We start from the raw sequence: 18,899 nt of genomic DNA on the forward strand, positions 1-18,899 counted from the left end.
AGCCTGAGGCAGGACGACATCTGAAAGCCTAGGCATGCTGTGACCGAAAAAAGAGCCCCCCCCCACTCTGCCTTTTCCTTAAATTTGAAATTTATATTTACTGCTGTAGAAGTGAGAATGCTTTTCATGAAAAGGAATATAAAGTAGGGTTGCCAAAGAAAAATGCCAGCCATGTGTTGTTTAAAGACACTGAAAGACCTCGCCTTGACACTAAATAGGGTTATAGATAAAAGTGTATGTATTCATTTGTAATGTGACTTTTCTGTCTTTGTTCCCTTTAATTATCAGACATAGATCATTCAGGCAGCCCTAGAACACAATTAAAAGTATTTTCTATTTATATTTGTTGTTCGAAGTATGCCAGATAAGTGCTGAAAATACAGCTTTAGGTGACTGCTTATTTCTGTTCTGTATGGGGCATCAAAATAATGAGTTGGCAATCCTAATCATAAAACTGGCGGTTGTTGCAGGATCAGCACATTATTTCCTTCACCCTCGATCCCTATTAGTGCCAGAATACCACTAGTTTAACTTGTACCTGAAACCTTGCACTGGCGTCAATAACATGCTGAGTTACTTCAAGTGTCCAGGAATGCACCCTTCATTCAGACAACTCACTCCTCATTCTCACCCTTAATTTTCACGCTCACCCTGCATTCACAGCAATCACAATGCACTCACACTGACCACCATGCACTCGCACCATTCACCCGCTCACCCTGCACTCAGTCATTACTCTGCACTCGCAATGCACTTGCGCTGTTAACCCTGTACCTCACCCTGTAGTCACACAAGCACACTACTTACCCTGCACTCATGTCACACTTCACTCACCTGTCCCCCTCACTGCTCAATCTGTAATTTCACTCAAATAAGCCCATCACTAACCATGCATTCTTTCGTCCAACTCTGCACTTACATATGGTCCCCTCACTCACCCTACAGACACTCCTATTACCCTACTCTCACACTGTTGCATCACTCACCGTTTACTCTTTAATCTATGCCTACTCAGGACCATTAACTTTAAACACTAGGCATAGTATTTTCAGAATGGACGACTCCATGCAGTAATCACCAAGGTGGGATTATGAACAAAATATATACCGTAAAGGGAACTGGAGAGATGAAAAACAAAATAGTGTGCACATCTCTCACCTCTTAAGCCATTGCTAAGCCCTGCATCCTATTGCACAATAAGCTGCATGCACCCCAGTCAGTGGTAATCATGCGTTATGGAATGGGAACACTTCTAACATAGCACCAAATTCAAAACAAATACAACTCCCTTCCAACCACACACCCTATGCATATAGTAGCTTGCTAATCATGTAGGCAAGCGCTTCAGAGCTCCACATAGGGGTAGTAGGACCTCTATAAATATAACAATACAATACATTCAAGGTCTCTCCATCCCCTGTCTTCTTGGCTCTGTCCTTTAGCTCCTGCCTCCTTGGAGCCATCCATTCAGTTAATCCCTTCTTGCATCTGCTTTCAACTCCTGCATTCTTCGCTGTCACAGTCTATTTCTCTTGACTTTCGCAGGATACTGAGTTAAAGCTTGTGTACTTCTCATGTATATTGTCAGTCGAGTTTTTATGGAATTGCAGGTGTGGGTTTCTCTTTCAAAGTTTCAAGGTATTGTCAATTCTATATCAGATCCTTCATAGTTGTTCTTTGTTCTTCAGCTATAGGCAGTTGCTGAGACAATAGGATTGCTCCTTGGCATTCTTCTGATTGCTTCCTCAGTTAAATAATCTTACTTTTGACAGTATTGTTGCAAATGGCATAGCGTGTATGTTGAGAGTGTTTCCCACTTTCTCACTAGAATTTACAGAAAGACAATATAGAGGCATTTCATTTAAATGTTGGAGGATTCAAATCAAAATATGCTAGATTTCTGAGTGGTAGGGCAAAGTGGTAAATGGTGGGCCGCGCCACCGGGGCCCCCCCCCCCCATGTGCTTTGCATGGGGGCCCCCTCAGGTTTCGTTACGCCACTGACATGGGTTCCTTGCCTTCTTAGATGAGCGACCACTGCTGCTAGGCACTTTATGAACACCCTGGGTGCAGACGTTAGACCGAATGCTAGCACCTTGAATGGGTAGTGCGGCTCGTTGACCACAAATCTTAATAGATTTTTGTGGATGTTGTTCATGGGGATGTGTAAATAGGCATCCTTCAAGTCTATAGAATGTGGAGTAATTTCCCTTGCTTCTTTCCTTGTGTGGTACATGTTCTATAGCTTCTTTCACTTTTAGTTCTTGACTAGTTCTATGCAGTAACTGTACTGTATTATGTTTAACATCCATTTGTCTAAAGTGATCTCTCTCCATTTTTGGAGGAACTACTTTAGTCTGCTTCCTACTGGTGTAGAATGTTGGAGGAACTGTTTGATTGCTTGATGTTTTTGTCCCATTGCGGGCACAGTCTGTGATGTTTCTCGAGTGTGTGAGGTGTTTGAAATGCAGTCATTTAGTAGTTATGGGCGCTCCTCCTCTCTACGGAAGGCCACTTCCACTGGGGCGTCCTCGAAAGGATTGTCTTCCCTGCTGGTATTGCTAAATTTGTTGCATCCCTTGTTGTTGTCCTTGGCTACCCCCTTGGCAACCTTGTTGATATGACTGATGAGAGGTTGTGGATTGATGATTCCCTCTACCCACCACCCTCTGGTGGTGGGCCAGTAGTGGTTGGTACATTTGTCCTTTTCCTGGCCGTGGCTGTTATGATGGAGTCAGCTGTCATGGAACCTTTGATGTAAATAGGGTCTTTGGAAGAGTGTTTGTATTTTTTCTCTCCTCTAGGCGTGACTGCCTTACATGTGGCAGGCTGCCTTAAAGGCCTCTTTTCCCTGATCTAGCACACTTGGCATCATAGGAAGGAATTTGTTTCTTGATTGGATAGGCATCAAAGTCTCAAGCAAAAAACATGACAGGAGTTTTTCTTCCTTCAGCTGTACTCCCTAGGTATCTGCTGCTTTTTGATGACTTGGTTGTACATAACAATGGCATCTAGTGGGGAAGGCCTCGAAGGATAGGTGTCTACAGCTTTCATGGGGAAGTCTGTGTCGAAGTCTTCCGATCCCACATAAGTTTTTTGTTGTTGTTTTTTGTTCTTCTCCGATAAAGAACTCATCGTCCTACTCCTCTAGAGGTCTGGGGATCACCAGTGGCTCTAAATCTTCAATGCTCTTTTCGATTTCCGTCAAGGAATTCGGTGGTATCTTGAATTGTTTAAAGCTTTTGTCGAACTCTTTCTTTCTTTGCAGAATACTAGCAATTTCTGCTTCCAGCCTCTTTTTCTTCTTCTCAATCCCAGATGCGCGCGTTTCCGAGTAGAGCCCTTCAGTCTTTCTCTTCGCGGTTGACAACACCTTCACAGTTAATGCCGGGGGCATCTTTTTGGGTTTTGAACTCTTTTGTTTCAACGTCGATGCATCCTTTCCTTGATCGTCTCTCGATGTCTTGGATTTTTAGAGGGTCTTTGCTGTTACAGAGTCCTTGTCCAAGGATCCTATGGAGTGTTTCTCTCTGGAGGTAACTGCAGAAGTCCAGAGCTTTGACGCCGAGGCTCCCTTCGAGGCACTCGAGTCAGTTTTTTGGGACTCGTCTAGTTTCTTCAAAGTCGACAGTTCTCTTATCTCTCTCGAAGTCTTCTTTTCAACCTCGACGACCTGGATGTCCATGTCCGTGCCACCTTCTGCGACATTGTCCTCTTCCTCGCTGGAGAGGCCCAGGTCCCATAGCGATGGGGCTGGGCCCTGCCCCTGCATGTTGTATTTGGCTATTCTCTGTTGCTCTCTTACCCTCAAAGATTTTGGGGTGAACGCCAAATACGCATTGCAATCTTCACTTCGGTGATCCACTGGTAAGCAGAGGTTGCAGACTGGAAGATGGTCCTTCTGGGCGTACTTATGATGCCAATTTTGACAAAACTTGAATAGTGTTTTGTCCATCACCACGCACAGGGAGCCCCCTGTCCGTGCATTTTGTTTTTCCGTCGTCGACGATGCTGTAGATTCACCTCTTGTTACCCTCTGACACCTTTATTAGAAGTCCGGTAACTTGAATCGTCGCAATGTATGTTATTGAAGAGTATTTTCCAATTTTCATCAATTCTTCTCTACAAATTTTTGGAGCTCCATCCATATCGATCCAGACCCAACAACGGAAAAAAATAATCTGAAGATGGCGACCAAAGGTGGGAGCTTCCGGAGGAAGCACAACGATGTCACAAGGGGACACCAAATGGTGGTACGTCGCTGCCCACTAAGAAAAAAGGAAAATACAACAGTTCCAAACCCAACCACTAGATGGCGGAATAAAGCACAGCATGGGAATCCAGAAAAGATTCACGCTGTAAAACTACACTGAGAATCCAGAATGGGGCAGGGGATAACCTAGATGGGGAGTGTGCGCTGTTTTGTGGCTATGCTGCCACAGCAGCCAAATGTAAGCAAATGAGGCGTAAGCCGGGCCTGATGGTTGCAAGTAAAACAGGTAGCAGACTAGGGCCCTCATATATTTATGCCATTTAACAGTAAATAAAGCTCAGATTAATAAAATCAGAGCCTTTCCGACCGCAAAATGGCCTTTTTAAATTCACCAAACCCAATTAGCAATTCAGGAATATGTTACCGAATAGCTACCTGGGTTTGGGAATAGATATCTAATAGGTATTTGGAAGAGGCGTCCCTTCCAAATACCGATTCCTTTCGGGAAGTATTCATGTTTTGCAACCGAAATCTGGTTGCAAAACATTTATATTTTACCACCTCATCAACTGAATGTTCACAAGAACGTTTTTTATGAGCAGACAGTTGCCCATGAGACCACTACCTGCTCATAAAACAGGTTGTGTCATTTTTTTTAAACGCATCCCTTTTTCCTTTGAGGAAAATGGGCTGCATTTAAAAAAAGATTGCTTTATCTAAAGGTAATCATAAACATGGTGGTCAGCTGACCCCAGCAGGCAACCAGGACTGTCACTGCAGCCAAACTTAGTGATTCTCAGTGTACACTCTACCACATGTATATTAATGAGGTTGGTTTAATTGTAACCAACTAAGAATGGGTATTTTGATAGTCAATTAATCAATATATAGGTTAGTTCTAAAAATACAGATGGATTGGTTGTAAGTTGATGCCCAAATTGCGACCACTTCTAACAAATCCATATTGTACAATCCATTTAAGGAATCCCAAATTGCAAATCGTTATTTGTCATAATTTATGATTCCTCAAAATTGAATCTTTGTATACGAGGGCCAACGTTTTGCACTGCTGGCTTGAGGGGATCAACGTCTTTGGGTAGACAGCAGTGAACGAACTCTAGGACCTCAGAAGCTAGATCGCTAGGTTGAGCTGCCTGGGATTGAGGTGTCTGACTGTGCCCTGGTGTTGTATGAGAAGACCCAGCTGGTTAGGAAGCATCTTGTGAGGGACTAGAGACAACATGGACTAGAGACAACATGAGAAGGGTTATAAACCACGGTTGCCTGGCCCCTGTAGGAGCCACCAGGAAAAGGATGAGAGAGGTCTGCTGTGGTCCAGAGGCTAAAAAGCATAGGCAAATATCTCTGACCAGTTCATACATAATGCATTGCCCATGGACTGTGGGACTGGAAACCTGGAGGTGATGCTTGGGCATGTGGCCTTTTCAGCAGTTGTGAACTGATCTATTCTGTGAAACCACCAATGCTAGAAGTACAGGAGCAGGACTTGGCGGTGTAGTTCCCACTCGTGGACTTGTTGCTGCATCCTACTGAGCAAGTCTGCAAAGCTGCTGTCTGCTCCGAGTAGGTACTCTGCTAGCAGATTTACTTTGTGGTGGATCGTCCAACACTAAATGCTCTGCACTAATGCAGAGAGCTGGGGAGAGTGTGTGCCTCCGTGTTTCCAAATGGAATACATAGCAGTCATGCTGTTTGTTTTGACTTGGACTGTTTTGTGATGTACGCAGCAGAAGAGCGCAGTCAGAGCCATTTGGACTGTCAGCAAATCCAAACAGTTGATGTGAAAGGACTGCTGAAGGTGTGTCCACAGGCCCTGAATGGTTTTACCCTGCAAATGCATCCCCCAACCCATAACAATGGTGTTCCTGGTGATGGTCATCTGGGGAACTGGGCCTAGAAACAGCCTATCCTGTAACAGGTTGTTGCTGGTGCTGGGTGCTGGCCCAAAACAACACTGGATACTTCCAGAGACCCTCTGCTTGGGACCATTGTGCTGCCAGGCACTCTTGCAGTGGATGCATGTGTAATTGAGCTGGGGAATGATGGCAATGCAGGGGGCCATCGTGGCGTGGAGGCACATTGCTGTCCTGACTGTTAGCTTGCTGTTTAGCTGAAAATGCAGCAGGAGCTGGATGGCTTGAACATGTGCGGGGCTGGGATAAGCTTTCCCAGTGAATGAGTTTAGAATTGCCCCTAACAAGAGCTGTATCTAGAAGGGTTGGAGGTGAGACCTGCCCACGTTGATGGTGAAACCGAGAATGTGGAGGAGATCTAAGGTGATCTAGTGTGGGTCAAGCACCTCTGTCTGCTTGCACTCTTTTTCAAACAATATCAAATTACAGAAGGTAGCCCATACACCGTACAGCGAAATGTTGGCGCTTTGATCATCAAGGATACCCATCTTGACTCCACTTGTATATATTAACATTCATTGTTTGAGTTTCTCTACTATGTGAAATTCACCACCGACTGTCTGTTCTCGCGCCCCTTCGCGTCGCTGTACATACTTCCTCATGTGTCACTTGCGCCATCACCACTTCACGAGAAATTGAGCACAGTATCCCATGGGTTAAATGCCATTTAATGTAACACAGTGCTGTTCTCACACATCTAAATATATGACGTTATTTTTACCAAATATATAAGATTACCAAAAAACTTTAATTGTTTGAATTGTCTTTCGTCTCTCCGGTCTCTCCCCTTGCTCTCAGCAGTTTATTGTGCTATTGTTAAATTTGACCACTAACTGATACCCTTAGAGACACTGTTGTATGCTATAAATGCACTCTTTTTCAGCCAGTCGTTGAGGTACGGGAAGACGTGGACACAGCTCCTCCGTAGATGACTGGCTCCTGCTGCAGCGTATTTAGTAAAGACTCTGGGAGCTTTGATTACCCCAAAGGTGTTCCCAATCAAAGGGCATGTTCACCAGATGCTGCTGGACTTCTTGCTTAAAGCCAGAGAAATGGGGCGAGATGGCGGATCAGGATGCTGGAGTTAAGACCTCGGACGGCAGTGTCAGCCACGTCTACAGCACAACTGATGGTTGTGTTGGAGATTATCTGCCCCTCTGCTACAGGCTCCTGAGCTTGTTGACTGTGCTGATCAGGGTGGTAATAAATCATTCTCCCATCTCATCCCACCCCACAGGTCGTATCTGGAAAGTAAACCAATGGAGTTGGTTGGAAGGGGAGCGGACTGGTGCCCATATCTTGCTGTTTCTTCAGCTTGGGAGGTGGAGGAGGCTTTAATGTAAGTTGGTCAATAAATGTAAACTTTCTCTTGTAACGAAGAGTCGTGTGCAGTCTTTGGGGTTTTGCGGTAATTCCCCCTATGTGGGTGTGAATAAACAGTCTCTTTTGCAGAGTGTCCAACTACTCCTGGAGATGTAGAATTGGCAGTTCCTGCTCCATTGAGTTTGCCGTGGATGGTTCATGCAGGCTGTTTTGACTTTGAGTCGTTTCGATGCGGACCATTGTTTCACCTCCAAGGAGGCAGCCATTGCCGGCGCGGGAGACCCAAAGGGGATTAAGGAAGCTATTGGTCTAGAGGAACGCTGGATCTTGAATGGCTGACCTGGCAACAGGGATGGAGTCGGTGTCGGTTCTGAAACCTTGGTGCAGGCCATGAATAAGATGCAATGGCGGACTGGAAGGCTATGTCCCCAATTGTGTGCTCGACGTCCGACGTCCGACCCCTGGAGAAGAGCTGAGTGATCTGATGGTGAGAGCTGTGAGGAGCTGTACTCACTCGTCTTTTGATGTTGGCCCGGTGTAGGCTGCGGCTCTTCTGCTTCGAAGTTAGAGGGTGACTCTAGGTCCAGGCTTAATGCAGCCACTTGTTCAACATCTGTCTCTCCTTTAACGTCCTCCATGAAGATGTTTCCTAGTCTTGCTGCTGTTTCATGGCTCATTGAGCAAGCTGACAATCCAAACGGTATCTGATTTTTTTTTGGATTGAAAGGAGAGGCAGACAGAGCAGGAGGTCTCGTCGTGCTCCATCATCGAGCAGAGGTCGCAGCCTGAGTGTTGATCTCTCCATGACTACTTGGAGTGACATTGTGCACATTAATGAAAGGGTGAACCCCGATGAAACAGGACCGAGAGGTGGTGAGGTCCCGAACAGGGTGTCAATGAAGTCTGAAATGCAGGTCCAATGGAAGAACCACAACATCAATAGAAATTGCAAGGCAAACCAATTGTCTCAAGTTAACTGGAGTGGGAATCAGAAGGCCTCGTCAATGCATGTACGACCCCAAAAGCAGAAGAAAACAATCTAACAATTGAGTCGATGGCAATGCACATTATTAGTCATAAGAGGAGACACTATACCTCATGATTCAAATGACTTCTTCGAAGAAGTAGATGGCAGAAGTATGCAGAACATGTCTAACTACAACTACACATGCCACGAACAAACACTACCTCAGTCACAGTGCCAGCAGAAGAAAAACCTTAATCAAGATGAAGCTATCTGTACTTGGTCCAGTCTACAGATGAAAGAAGAGACAGTAAAGCAGGCTCGCGCTACCCAAGTAGGAGGCTGCAAATAAAAGGGACAACAAAGCCCACGAATGGTAAGTAATGGACCCAGTGGCGGAAAAAAACAATCTGAAGATGGAGTCAATGACCATGCGCAGTATTGTCCAAGGGAGGAGTCACCTATTTCGTGACTACAAAAGACTTCTTCCAAGAAGACAACAACAACCTGCAATCATCCGAGCCCAACACCAGGTGGCGATCTAGTGCTAAATGTAGGATCTGCAGCTCATATGCCTCGAACACAATATTTCTCACAAGCAAAAGCGCTTTCACAGGTGAGGTATAAAAAGGACTATATGAACAGCTTATGCCTGGAGAGGAAGAAAACAAGGGCAGCCCATTCTTCTCAGAATGGTTTTGGTGCCAGTTCTCGAGTTATCTCTTCCTGTTAATCACTACTGAAAAGAACATGTGGTAATGGATGGTGTTTGCCAGCTAAGCCTGAAATAAATGGGCTAATGGCGCTTTCAGCGTCTCACAGTAAACATAAAACAATTGTTTCACGAAGGTAAGAAGAGTAAGTCAAATAAAATACATACTGCATTAAAGTTAGTAAATAGACTGTTATAAAATACTCACTTTAAAAAACCTTGCTTATGTTTTTTACTTTCATAATTTCCATACACTATCTGTAGCAGCAGGCTAGCCAGTGTTATAAGCTTTGCATCTGGTGAGGGGCAGAAACCTTTCAACAAATTGTGTCTTGCTTCGTCATAAAGAATGAGAATAGCCAAGGGATCTTCGATCTGTATAAAAAGAGAAAAACAACTTTTAGCAAATTTACATTTAGTGGTATACAACCACCAATACTGAAATGTGAGTAAAAAGAACAAGAAGCAAAGACGTCCAAAGGCATTCTATACAATACTAATGCTGATGGCTTGCCATTACAGAAAACAAGGGGCCTGGTTCACTTTAATACTTTTGAGTAAGTTAACACTTTGCAATAAGTTTACTACTTGTGGTATACACAAATTTTGAGTGTAATCTTACTACAAAAGTATAAGTTACATGTCTCCACTCTAAGAGTAATGAAGTTGGCTTCCTCTTGTGTGGGTGGGTAACGTTTCTCCCTAAACCTCTCCTGAACATGGCTAAACCTCTTACTCCTCCATAATCCCAAACCCTTTAGTAGCAAGAGAGCCCCCTTTCCTACCCATTCCCCTGCGTCCCTCCCACATTTACTACTAAAACCTATACTCACACATGAGGAGACTCCCCAGTCGGGACAGAAAAATGTGCACATATAAATGTATGCAAAACGTACATTTTGTAGTGCAGTTTTGAGAGTCAGTACCTAAATAGTTAACTAATATAAGAACATGTACTAGTAATACTGTCACAATAAGCACCACCCACGCTACTCTTATAACGTCATCTCAATATTTTATCTGATAATTTAGTGTGTCATTCATAATCTTGCAGAAAGGCACACAGGTGTTTGTTGCTGGAAATAAAACACAGTTGTTTCACGTTATTGTTATGACCTTTATGGAATATGAAAGATAGCAGGGGTCTGGATGCGGATGACACTTCCAATACTTCCCCACTAACAGCCTCATTTGCACCACACCTTTGTTAGTTGCAGTGGGGACCTATATTAATCTCTTACACATTCCAGACTTGTTTGCCACACTGCTCTTTTGCAGACTGCTTCTTAAACAGTCTGACAGCATCTGGAGCAGTTTTGCTGTGGATGTTCTGCTGCATTACTTCAACTAAATAACATAAAACCAAGGAGCATGTAGTACAATGAAGGAGGCACTTTGTACTGTGAAGATAGGAAGTGCTATGTCATGCCATAACAGTAGGCACACATAGCAGACTTTCATCAGGACTACTTACCTCTCATGTGAACATTCCCATCATCAGATATTTCTACAGTCTGTTTTACAAACTGTGCCTTCTGGCAAGTGTCTCTTCTAATGCCTGTACAACATTGCATGGTGTAGCTGTGCAAACCCCGCATGTGTGCAAATGGATTCACTTATATGAACAATCTTCCCATTTGTCTTTCACTTACTACACCATCTCTTTTTGCTTTGAATGGGTAACGTTTTTTTTAAAGTTTCCACATATTCATCTGAAGGTCTTTTTTACAAAGTGTTTATTTGTAGATCATTACTTTTGAACCACAGATACTGAAGCCAATGATACAAAAGCCATTGACAGGCGAATTCACAGATAAGGATTTGGTGATGATACATCAAGGATGTTTTTGGTCTATGGAAGACACCTCAAATGACTTGTACAGGCTGCCAGTGGAATTCCGGGGGAGAATAGGTCTTGGTGACAATGTATGGCATGAACTTAGAATAACCAATGATTTGAATTGATAAGGAAATGTTTGGAGTGGAATTTAATTTTGTGGGTTTTTTCGTTTACATTGTTTTAAGACAGAGTAAAGTTGTAACTGCTCCAAATGAAAGGTGGATGATTTATTCGAAAGGTATCAAGTTATAAATTAAAAGGTGTAAACATTAAGGAAAGCCAGGAAATTACAAAATATATATTGAAAGAAAATATTGTTAAAATAAAAATAGATGGGAAAATATTTCAAGAAAATTTCCTTACTGGAGTTGATCTTGCGACCCTATACCATACTTTTGTCCGTGGAGCAAGAGGAGACAAGATGGTAATCTTGCCCCCTGTACCAGACAACCTGTGCTTAGGTGTGGTTGGGCATGGTGATGTCTAAAGCACCAGGTATGTGGCTAAGCAGTGGGAGTGGAGTGGTAGGAAGCCAGGTATGAAGCTATGTTTGGGAAATGAAAGAATGGGAAGACTTCGGCAGGGTTCTGTGTTTTAGCGTCTGGGGCGGTGGACACATTTGGACACTCGGGAGTGGCTCACTTCACCTTCATATTATTCTCTTCTTTCTATTAAGTTATCCCCCTTTTCAATCATCCAGAATTGATTATTATACTGGATACGTCATTTGATGACAAAACTACATGAGTGTTATGTCCACAGCTTCTCAGCAGCCTGGGCGCTCTAGAACCACAGTACCCTCAGAAGCGGTCGCTCCTCACGCTGCTCCCTGATCCCAGTCTGGTATCGTAGCGCTATACTGCCTGAGTGCTCAGAAAGGAACCAAAAAATGTTGGATATTCGATAAGTAAAGCACCCCCCTCCCTCAAGCGCCTTGAGACCCTTTGGGTGAGTAGTGCGCTATACAAATATCCGAACTTGAACTACTTTGAGGGATAAGAAGGTTTACCAAGTCATAGAAGATGCCATACGAAGCCCAGAGCTGTGGGCTGGGAGAGTCTCACTCCTAGATCTGTTTCCTCTCGTGCTCCTGGGCTATTGGCTGCTACTCCTTCTTTCTTCAACTACAAAATGGCCGTCAAATGCCTGAATATTTGCAGCTGCCTTTTAAGGTGACTCTGCAGCTAGTCCACTTTAAGTATTTGGTCTTTTCTTTTCCCTTTCCATCACGTCTGTTCCTTCCCTAGTTTTTTCCTAACCTTCCAAATCCATTATGTTTCTTGTCTGTGGTGTTTGATGTCATTTCCGTTTCCTGTTCTTTTACTATTTAAAGGCCTCAATCTGGGTAGAGGGTACATCTCAACAAAGCTGTGTTCCTTTGCTTGTTTCTTCAGTCCCTCCACTTGCTGATTCTAAACAATTCCACTATCAGATTCCTGGTTTTCTTCAAATCGCTAAAGTCTTTCATCAAGGAGGTTTTTTATGCCATTGGCTCTTTACTCCTGAGAAGATGCAGCTTTCCAGCTTCTCAAGGCCACTTGCCTACCACATAGGCCAGTGTGGATTACTGGTGAGCATCCAGACCTGAACCGTAGGTGACTCAAGTGACCATGCAAACTAAAGTTGATCTATTTCAATATTTTCGTACAATTAGAGTACGTTTCTATTTTCTGTCATTCATTGTAGAAATCCACATGCTAAGGCAATTCTCTTTAGTGATGGTGATAAGCTTTAAGTAATGCAACAGTCGAAATGCAGTTGGCAGACACAGCCTTAAAGAAGATCTAAAAGTCTTTGCAGAGTACATCTTTGGCAATTTTCCCCCAGACATTCAGCAATTACTAGAATAGTCTTTCGATGTTTATGTTTTTTATTTTAACACTTTGTGGCCCCTACTGTTCATCATTTTGTATGGTGTGTTAATGCTCTTTAGACAAATAAATAGCGTCAATTGTTTGAAATTTGTGTGAATGAACTGGCTGCACCTTGGTCTACATGGACTAGTGTGTCTTCATTCATTAACAGCTGAATGTGGTACATATAATATACCACTGGAATTTGAAATTATGTTTGAACAACACATTGCTGAATCATTGTTGGCATGTAAAACGGTTGGCCTTGGTTCCTCAATGTGTTTATGGGCCCACTCTTAGTTCTCTGCACAGACACACTGTGCATAGGAAAGGAAGTAGCAAACCAAGGACCTGCTGTTTTGATCTACAGTACTTAAATTGCCAATGGAGTTGTTTGAGTTGCAGTTTATTTGCACCTAATTTGACAAACAAATTCAAGACAGTGTTGGCGTTCGGGAAGGAAAGAGGAGAGAGACAGAGGAGCGAGAGAGAGAAAGAGAGAGAGACAGAGAGAGAGAGAGAGAGAGAGAGAGAGAGAGAGAGAGAGAGAGAGAGAGAGAGAGAGAGAGAGAGAGAGAGAGAGAGAGAGAGAGAGAGAGAGAGAGAGAGAGAGAGAGAGTGTGTGTGTGTGTGTGTGTGTCATGATTTACAGTTAGTGTTGTCCGGTTAGCAATTTGAAAAGAGTGTGTAACGAGGTGTGCTACTTATAATAATTTGAAGGTGGTAGCTAACTTGTACACGATAATTATAAATACACTGTAGAAAGTTTTAAAGTTTGTATAGTTTAAGCTTGGTTTGTATAGGGAAAAACGTTTTTCTAACTAGAACTAAGCTTTAACCTTAGATTTTTTTCATTGAATTTCAATGGAGAAGTGTAGACTGGGGTGGCATAGAGGGCAATTGCGTCTAGTGTAGTTGCGTACACTAGAGTGGTGTACATTGAAGCGGTCTAGACTTGAGTGGTGTATTGTGTGGTGGGGGTGTGGGGGGGTGTGGGGGTGAGTGGTTTACCTTACAATAAAGTGGTAAAGATTTAAGCTGCGTACAGTGGAGTGGGGTACAGTGGAATAGAGCAGAGTACAGCGGAGTGGCGTGGATTAGGGTAGCATGGAATAGTGTAAATCGGAGTGGCGTACACTGGAGTGGTGTAGAGTGGCGTATAGTGGAGCGGTATAGAGAGGAATAGCATATAGCGGAGTGGCGCCAATGGACTAGGGTAAAATGGAGTGGTGTAGAGTGGAATAGCGTGGAGTGGCAAAGTTAAATAGTGTATAGCGGACTAGCACACAATACATTGACATACAGTGAAGTGACTGGAGTACGGTAGAGTGTAATAGCAGACAGTGGAGTGGCGTCCAATGGAATAGCATAGGGTGGAGTGGCGTTGAGTGGAGTGGATACGGCGGAATAGCATAGGGTGGAGTGGCCTAGAGTGGAATGGCATAGTGTGGAATAGAATATATTGGAGTAGCGTATAGTGAGGTGGCATACACTGAAGTGGTGCAGAGCGGAGTTGCGTACAGTATAATAGTTTGGAGTGGACTGGTGTAGTATGGGATGGAGTACACTGTAATAGTATAGTGTAGAATGGAGCTGCAGGGAGTGGAGTGTTGCATAGTGGAGTGGCATAGAGTGTAATTGTGGAGTAGTGTACAGTAGAGTGGTGTAGACTGGAATAGAGTGTAATAGCATACAGTGGAGTGGCGTTCATTGGAGTGGCATCCAATGGACTATCGTAAAAAGGAAGTGGCGTAGAGTGGAGTGCTAAACACTGGAATGGCGAAGATTGGAATAGCGTACTGAGGAGTAGCATACAGCGGCCTAACGTACTGTGGAGTGTCGTACTGTGGAATGGCGTATAGTGGAATTGTTTCCAATGGAGTAGCGTACAGTTGAGTGATGTAGACAGGAAGTGTGGACAGTGTAACAGCATAGTGTGTAGTGGCATACACTGTAATAGCATGGAGTGGAGTGGCGTACGGTGGAATCTTGTACAGTGGAGAGGCGTAGAAGGGAGTGGCGTACAGTGGAATAGCATATAGTGAGTGTGGCGTAGCAAACAGATGTATGTGAAATTCAGCAGCAATATAGATTATGGTTTGCAGAATAAGGCAAAACAGGGAAGTGCGCTGCCTTCAATTTCTCCAGATTTACCAATCAAGGCAGGGCCATGCATGGTGGCCTTGCATTGCTTTGTAAATCTGACTTAAGTAGATCGTTGCCCATGCAACACCATGAGTGACGCAAGAGTACTGCAATTCAATAATACAGCTAGGCCCTGGTAATATTTTGGGCCATGGATTACCGTGGTAACTTAACAGTGTACATGGCAATGACAAGTCAGTATATAATTGGACAATGGCTGTTTTTAGAGAATGAAAAGACAGCCATATTTTTTTTACTACACTTTGGCCGTGTTCAGTGTTAGGACCTTAGTGATAGGTAAGTAGTAGGGCCCTACCTATTATTATTACTTTTTTAAAGTGGTAATAAATCGAGAAATGTGTTTATATATTTAAAATATATTTTAAATATGTTGACTAAATTGTAAATTACTTTATTGTTTGATTATTTAAAATCTTACAATATACAGTTGCAAAAATACTTTTAGTATAAAATAAACCCAATAAAACTTTCATCATAAAATTCCTTAAAATATATACTTAGTATACTTCATTTAGGACTTAGTCTACTAATTTAGTTTTTTACCATTAATACAATTTTTACAAAGGTAGCATTCATGGCTATATCATTTGATTGAAGACAACATTTCAGGGCTTGCCTACATGATCGTATTCCGCGTACAATAAAAGGGACTTTGAGTAGTTTTGTCTTTTCATTTCGTAGTCCCGGACAAATACAGAGCAAGTGGACAATATTCTCCTTTCCGTTGTTACATAGTCTACATATTAAACTCCTTTCAGAGATTTTCCAAGGCGGGAGGTGGCAGTTTTCCGGAAGGATTCCAAATCTTGCTTTTAGAAGGATTTGTTTGTTGTTTCCTGACCATGGTATTTCTAAATAGTCTTGAACCTTCTTTGTTTTATATCCATTTATTATTGTCCAGGCATGTTTTCTTTTTGTCGGACTATCTTTATCATTTAAAATTGATAGTTGATTTGACGTTCTATTAATTATTTTCTTAAACGAAGCGTTAGTTATGGTATTATTCCAAATTGCGGTGACTGCAAACTCTTCTATAGCCTCTTTAAGAAAAATCCATGGTAGTGCCTTTGTATTATTACTTATCTCCTTCCATAATAACTGAGAGATTTGGTTATCTTGATCGTTTTTAATCCGATTCCAGGTTTTAATAAAATGTCCCTTCCTTGCATAATATTGGTTGGTTAAACCAAACTCAAGTCTAATTTGGGCTGGTGAGGCATTTGTTGGGAGATGAAATAGTAATTTGTATGTTTTAGATACAGCATTATTGATTGTTTCCGTATCCCTTCCCATTAACGACTCACTGCCGTATGTGATTGTTGGTAGTAATCTTGCCGCTATAACCTTTAAAAATGGCCCATATGTGAGGTTGCCCAGCGATCTCTGCAAGATTCTAAATGCGGCTGTTAGGGAGTTGGACTTCCTCTGAATAGCTTTTATTTGGGGCTGGTAACTACCCTTCTCATCAAAAAGTACGCCCAGGTACTTATATACTTCAACCTGTTCTAGTTTGGTGTTTTCCATATACCAATTACATTTTTTTCTTAATTTTTTGCTCTTTGCGACAATCACGATCTTTGTTTTGGTTTCGTTGATCACCATCCCATTTTCCCTTGCGTAGGTGCAAGTTCCAGAAATTAGTCGCTGCAGCCCAATTTTTGTTTGGCTTAACAGGATGGCATTGTCGGCATACAGTAGGTTTGAAATATGCCTTTCCGCTAATTTCGGGGGGGGGGGGGGGGGTGAGCATTTAATTCATCTAAAGTCCCTGACAGATCTGCCAAGAATATATTAAATAGAAGGGGGGCCAGTAAACAGCCTTGTTTTAATCCTTCGTTGGCAGGGATTTCCTTCGACAGCGTTTGCCCATCCCCCATCCTTACCCTAACCCAAGTTTTGCTATACAATAGCTGGATCATTTTCAGTAGGGCCGTTGGAATTTTCTTTTCTCTGAGCTTTTTCCACAGTAAGTTCCTTTGAACACAATCGAAGGCTGATTTAAAATCAACGAAACAAAGATACAAGGGCTGTTTAAGACTAATGGACTTGTCCATTATTAAAGATAAAGCCAAGATGTTTGTTGATGTCCCCAATCCTTTAATAAAGCCCGTTTGATTCAGTGGCAGGATCTTACTTTCTGTTGCCCAGTCACTCAATTCATTCAGTAAGATCCTAGCAAACAACTTAGCATCTGTATCTTGAAGTGTGATGAGCCTGTAATTTTCTGCAAGCGCCCAGTTCCCTTTTTTGTAAATTGGCGTTATTAATGATTAAGGCTCCTGGTTTTCCGTTTAAACGGATTTTTACATATAAATACAGACGGAAAAATATTTTTTTCCATCTGTATTTATAAATAGAAGCGGAAAAATACAACTAAATTGGATTCTCTAATTCAGAGAGTTGTTCGACAATCTGTGCTCCAGCCCAGGGTTGCCTGCCACACCCTCTTCCTGATTGCGGTGTTTGCCTGGTCACATTAACACCTGCTGGGTGGGCCATTAATCTCTCAAAGGCGCAGGAAATTCCTTCCATGGATTGTCTTGCATCGACCTCTGACCTGCCCACCGGCGCCCTGATGACGCTACGACCCCGATTGGCTCACCCTGCTTGATGAAATTCATTTGCCGAACGACTGATGTCACTTGCTTTCACCCCTCGGACTTGCCAGAAATGTGTAACCTAAAAAGGTCAGAAAGACCGGCTGTATAAACACATTAGGAAAATTAGGCCGCATTAGTTTTCATATACATTCAGACCTTAAATTAAAATTTTCCTCCGTGACTTGGTGCTGCAGGAAGAAACAAAACATTCCTGAGAAAGAGACATCCCTTTTTCAAGTTAAATTGGTTTTATTTTTTTGCACTGTGTGAGGAAGAACTGTGGGCACAGCTACACTGTGTGGTATTACAGTAGTTAGTCTCTAACTAACGCATATTAGTGAAATGTGCACATCCCTGCAAGGACTGTACTTTGTCAACTTGGCAGGTCTAAACTGAGCTAATATAAACTCTCCCGGTAAAGCCCTTTCTTCTGCCTCATGCAAGTGGCAGGCTGAGGTATTTTTTTTTACGCCTGGGATGAATACGACAGACTCTCTGACCACTGGATGGCACTGGACCAGCGACTCCCCTTTGCTTGCACTAAATTCATTTCTTGGCAACCTCCTGTGCTGGGCAAACTCTATGTTGCCTTCCCAGCAGTAATTTGATACTCCTGAATCAAGAAAGCGCAGAGGAGAGGCAGGGAACACGCTCCACAAGACTGCCCCAAACAACAGGCTCATATCGCTTTACAGGACAATAAGACACCACATGTGTTCGGTAGACTTTAAGTGAAGAATATAGTTTTTAAAGAGTAAGGGAGATGAAGTGGCCAGAATAATCCAGATAATCTTGAGATTGAAAGTGCAAACCTTTTTGTAATTGTTTGTCTTTCAATTCTCCCCAGAATTTAAAAGAACACTAATATTTTTGGGGTAAATAGGTCATTTCTGACATTCAAACCTGGTTATCCTGGTAAAAAAGTGTCAGACATAATACTTTGAATGTCCACAGTAAACCTGTAATTATCACAAATAAACAAACCAGGACGTTGGCAGCTATGGCTACGATCCTGCGTGATTTGGCGTCTGGAGCCACAGCCTTGAATGTACAATTGACTCTACATTCCGCAGCACAGGAGATGCAGCGGTTGCCACCTTAGGCACAACCAGACAGGCATCAGGATAGTTGTCAGGAGGATTTTTTTTTTAAAGATGCCTGTGCATGGCGTTATTCAAGGCATCTAAAACGAGAGCAGTGCTTTATTTAAAAAAATCCATTTAAAACACTGTTTTAATGTAATAATTAAATTAAAGCAGATAGCTAAACCAGTAACAACCATGTGTACTATCTAT

At 42.7% G+C, this 18,899-nt stretch overlaps 1 protein-coding gene across 3 annotated transcripts in view; it reads right to left on the reverse strand.

The window, feature by feature from the left end:
- Positions 1-18,899, reverse strand: part of KRIT1 (KRIT1 ankyrin repeat containing) — a 346,827-nt gene that overhangs the window by 103,252 nt on the left and 224,676 nt on the right. For all 3 annotated transcript variants that reach the window (XM_086941853.1, XM_086941852.1, XM_086941854.1), the window contains one exon: positions 9,354-9,520. In XM_086941853.1, the coding sequence (XP_086797979.1) occupies positions 9,354-9,520 (167 nt within the window). The remainder of the gene's footprint in view (positions 1-9,353; positions 9,521-18,899) is intronic.

This window comes from Lissotriton vulgaris, chromosome 10 (genome assembly GCF_964263255.1).
Source record: "Lissotriton vulgaris chromosome 10, aLisVul1.2, whole genome shotgun sequence".
Taxonomy (NCBI): Eukaryota; Metazoa; Chordata; class Amphibia; order Caudata; family Salamandridae; genus Lissotriton; species Lissotriton vulgaris.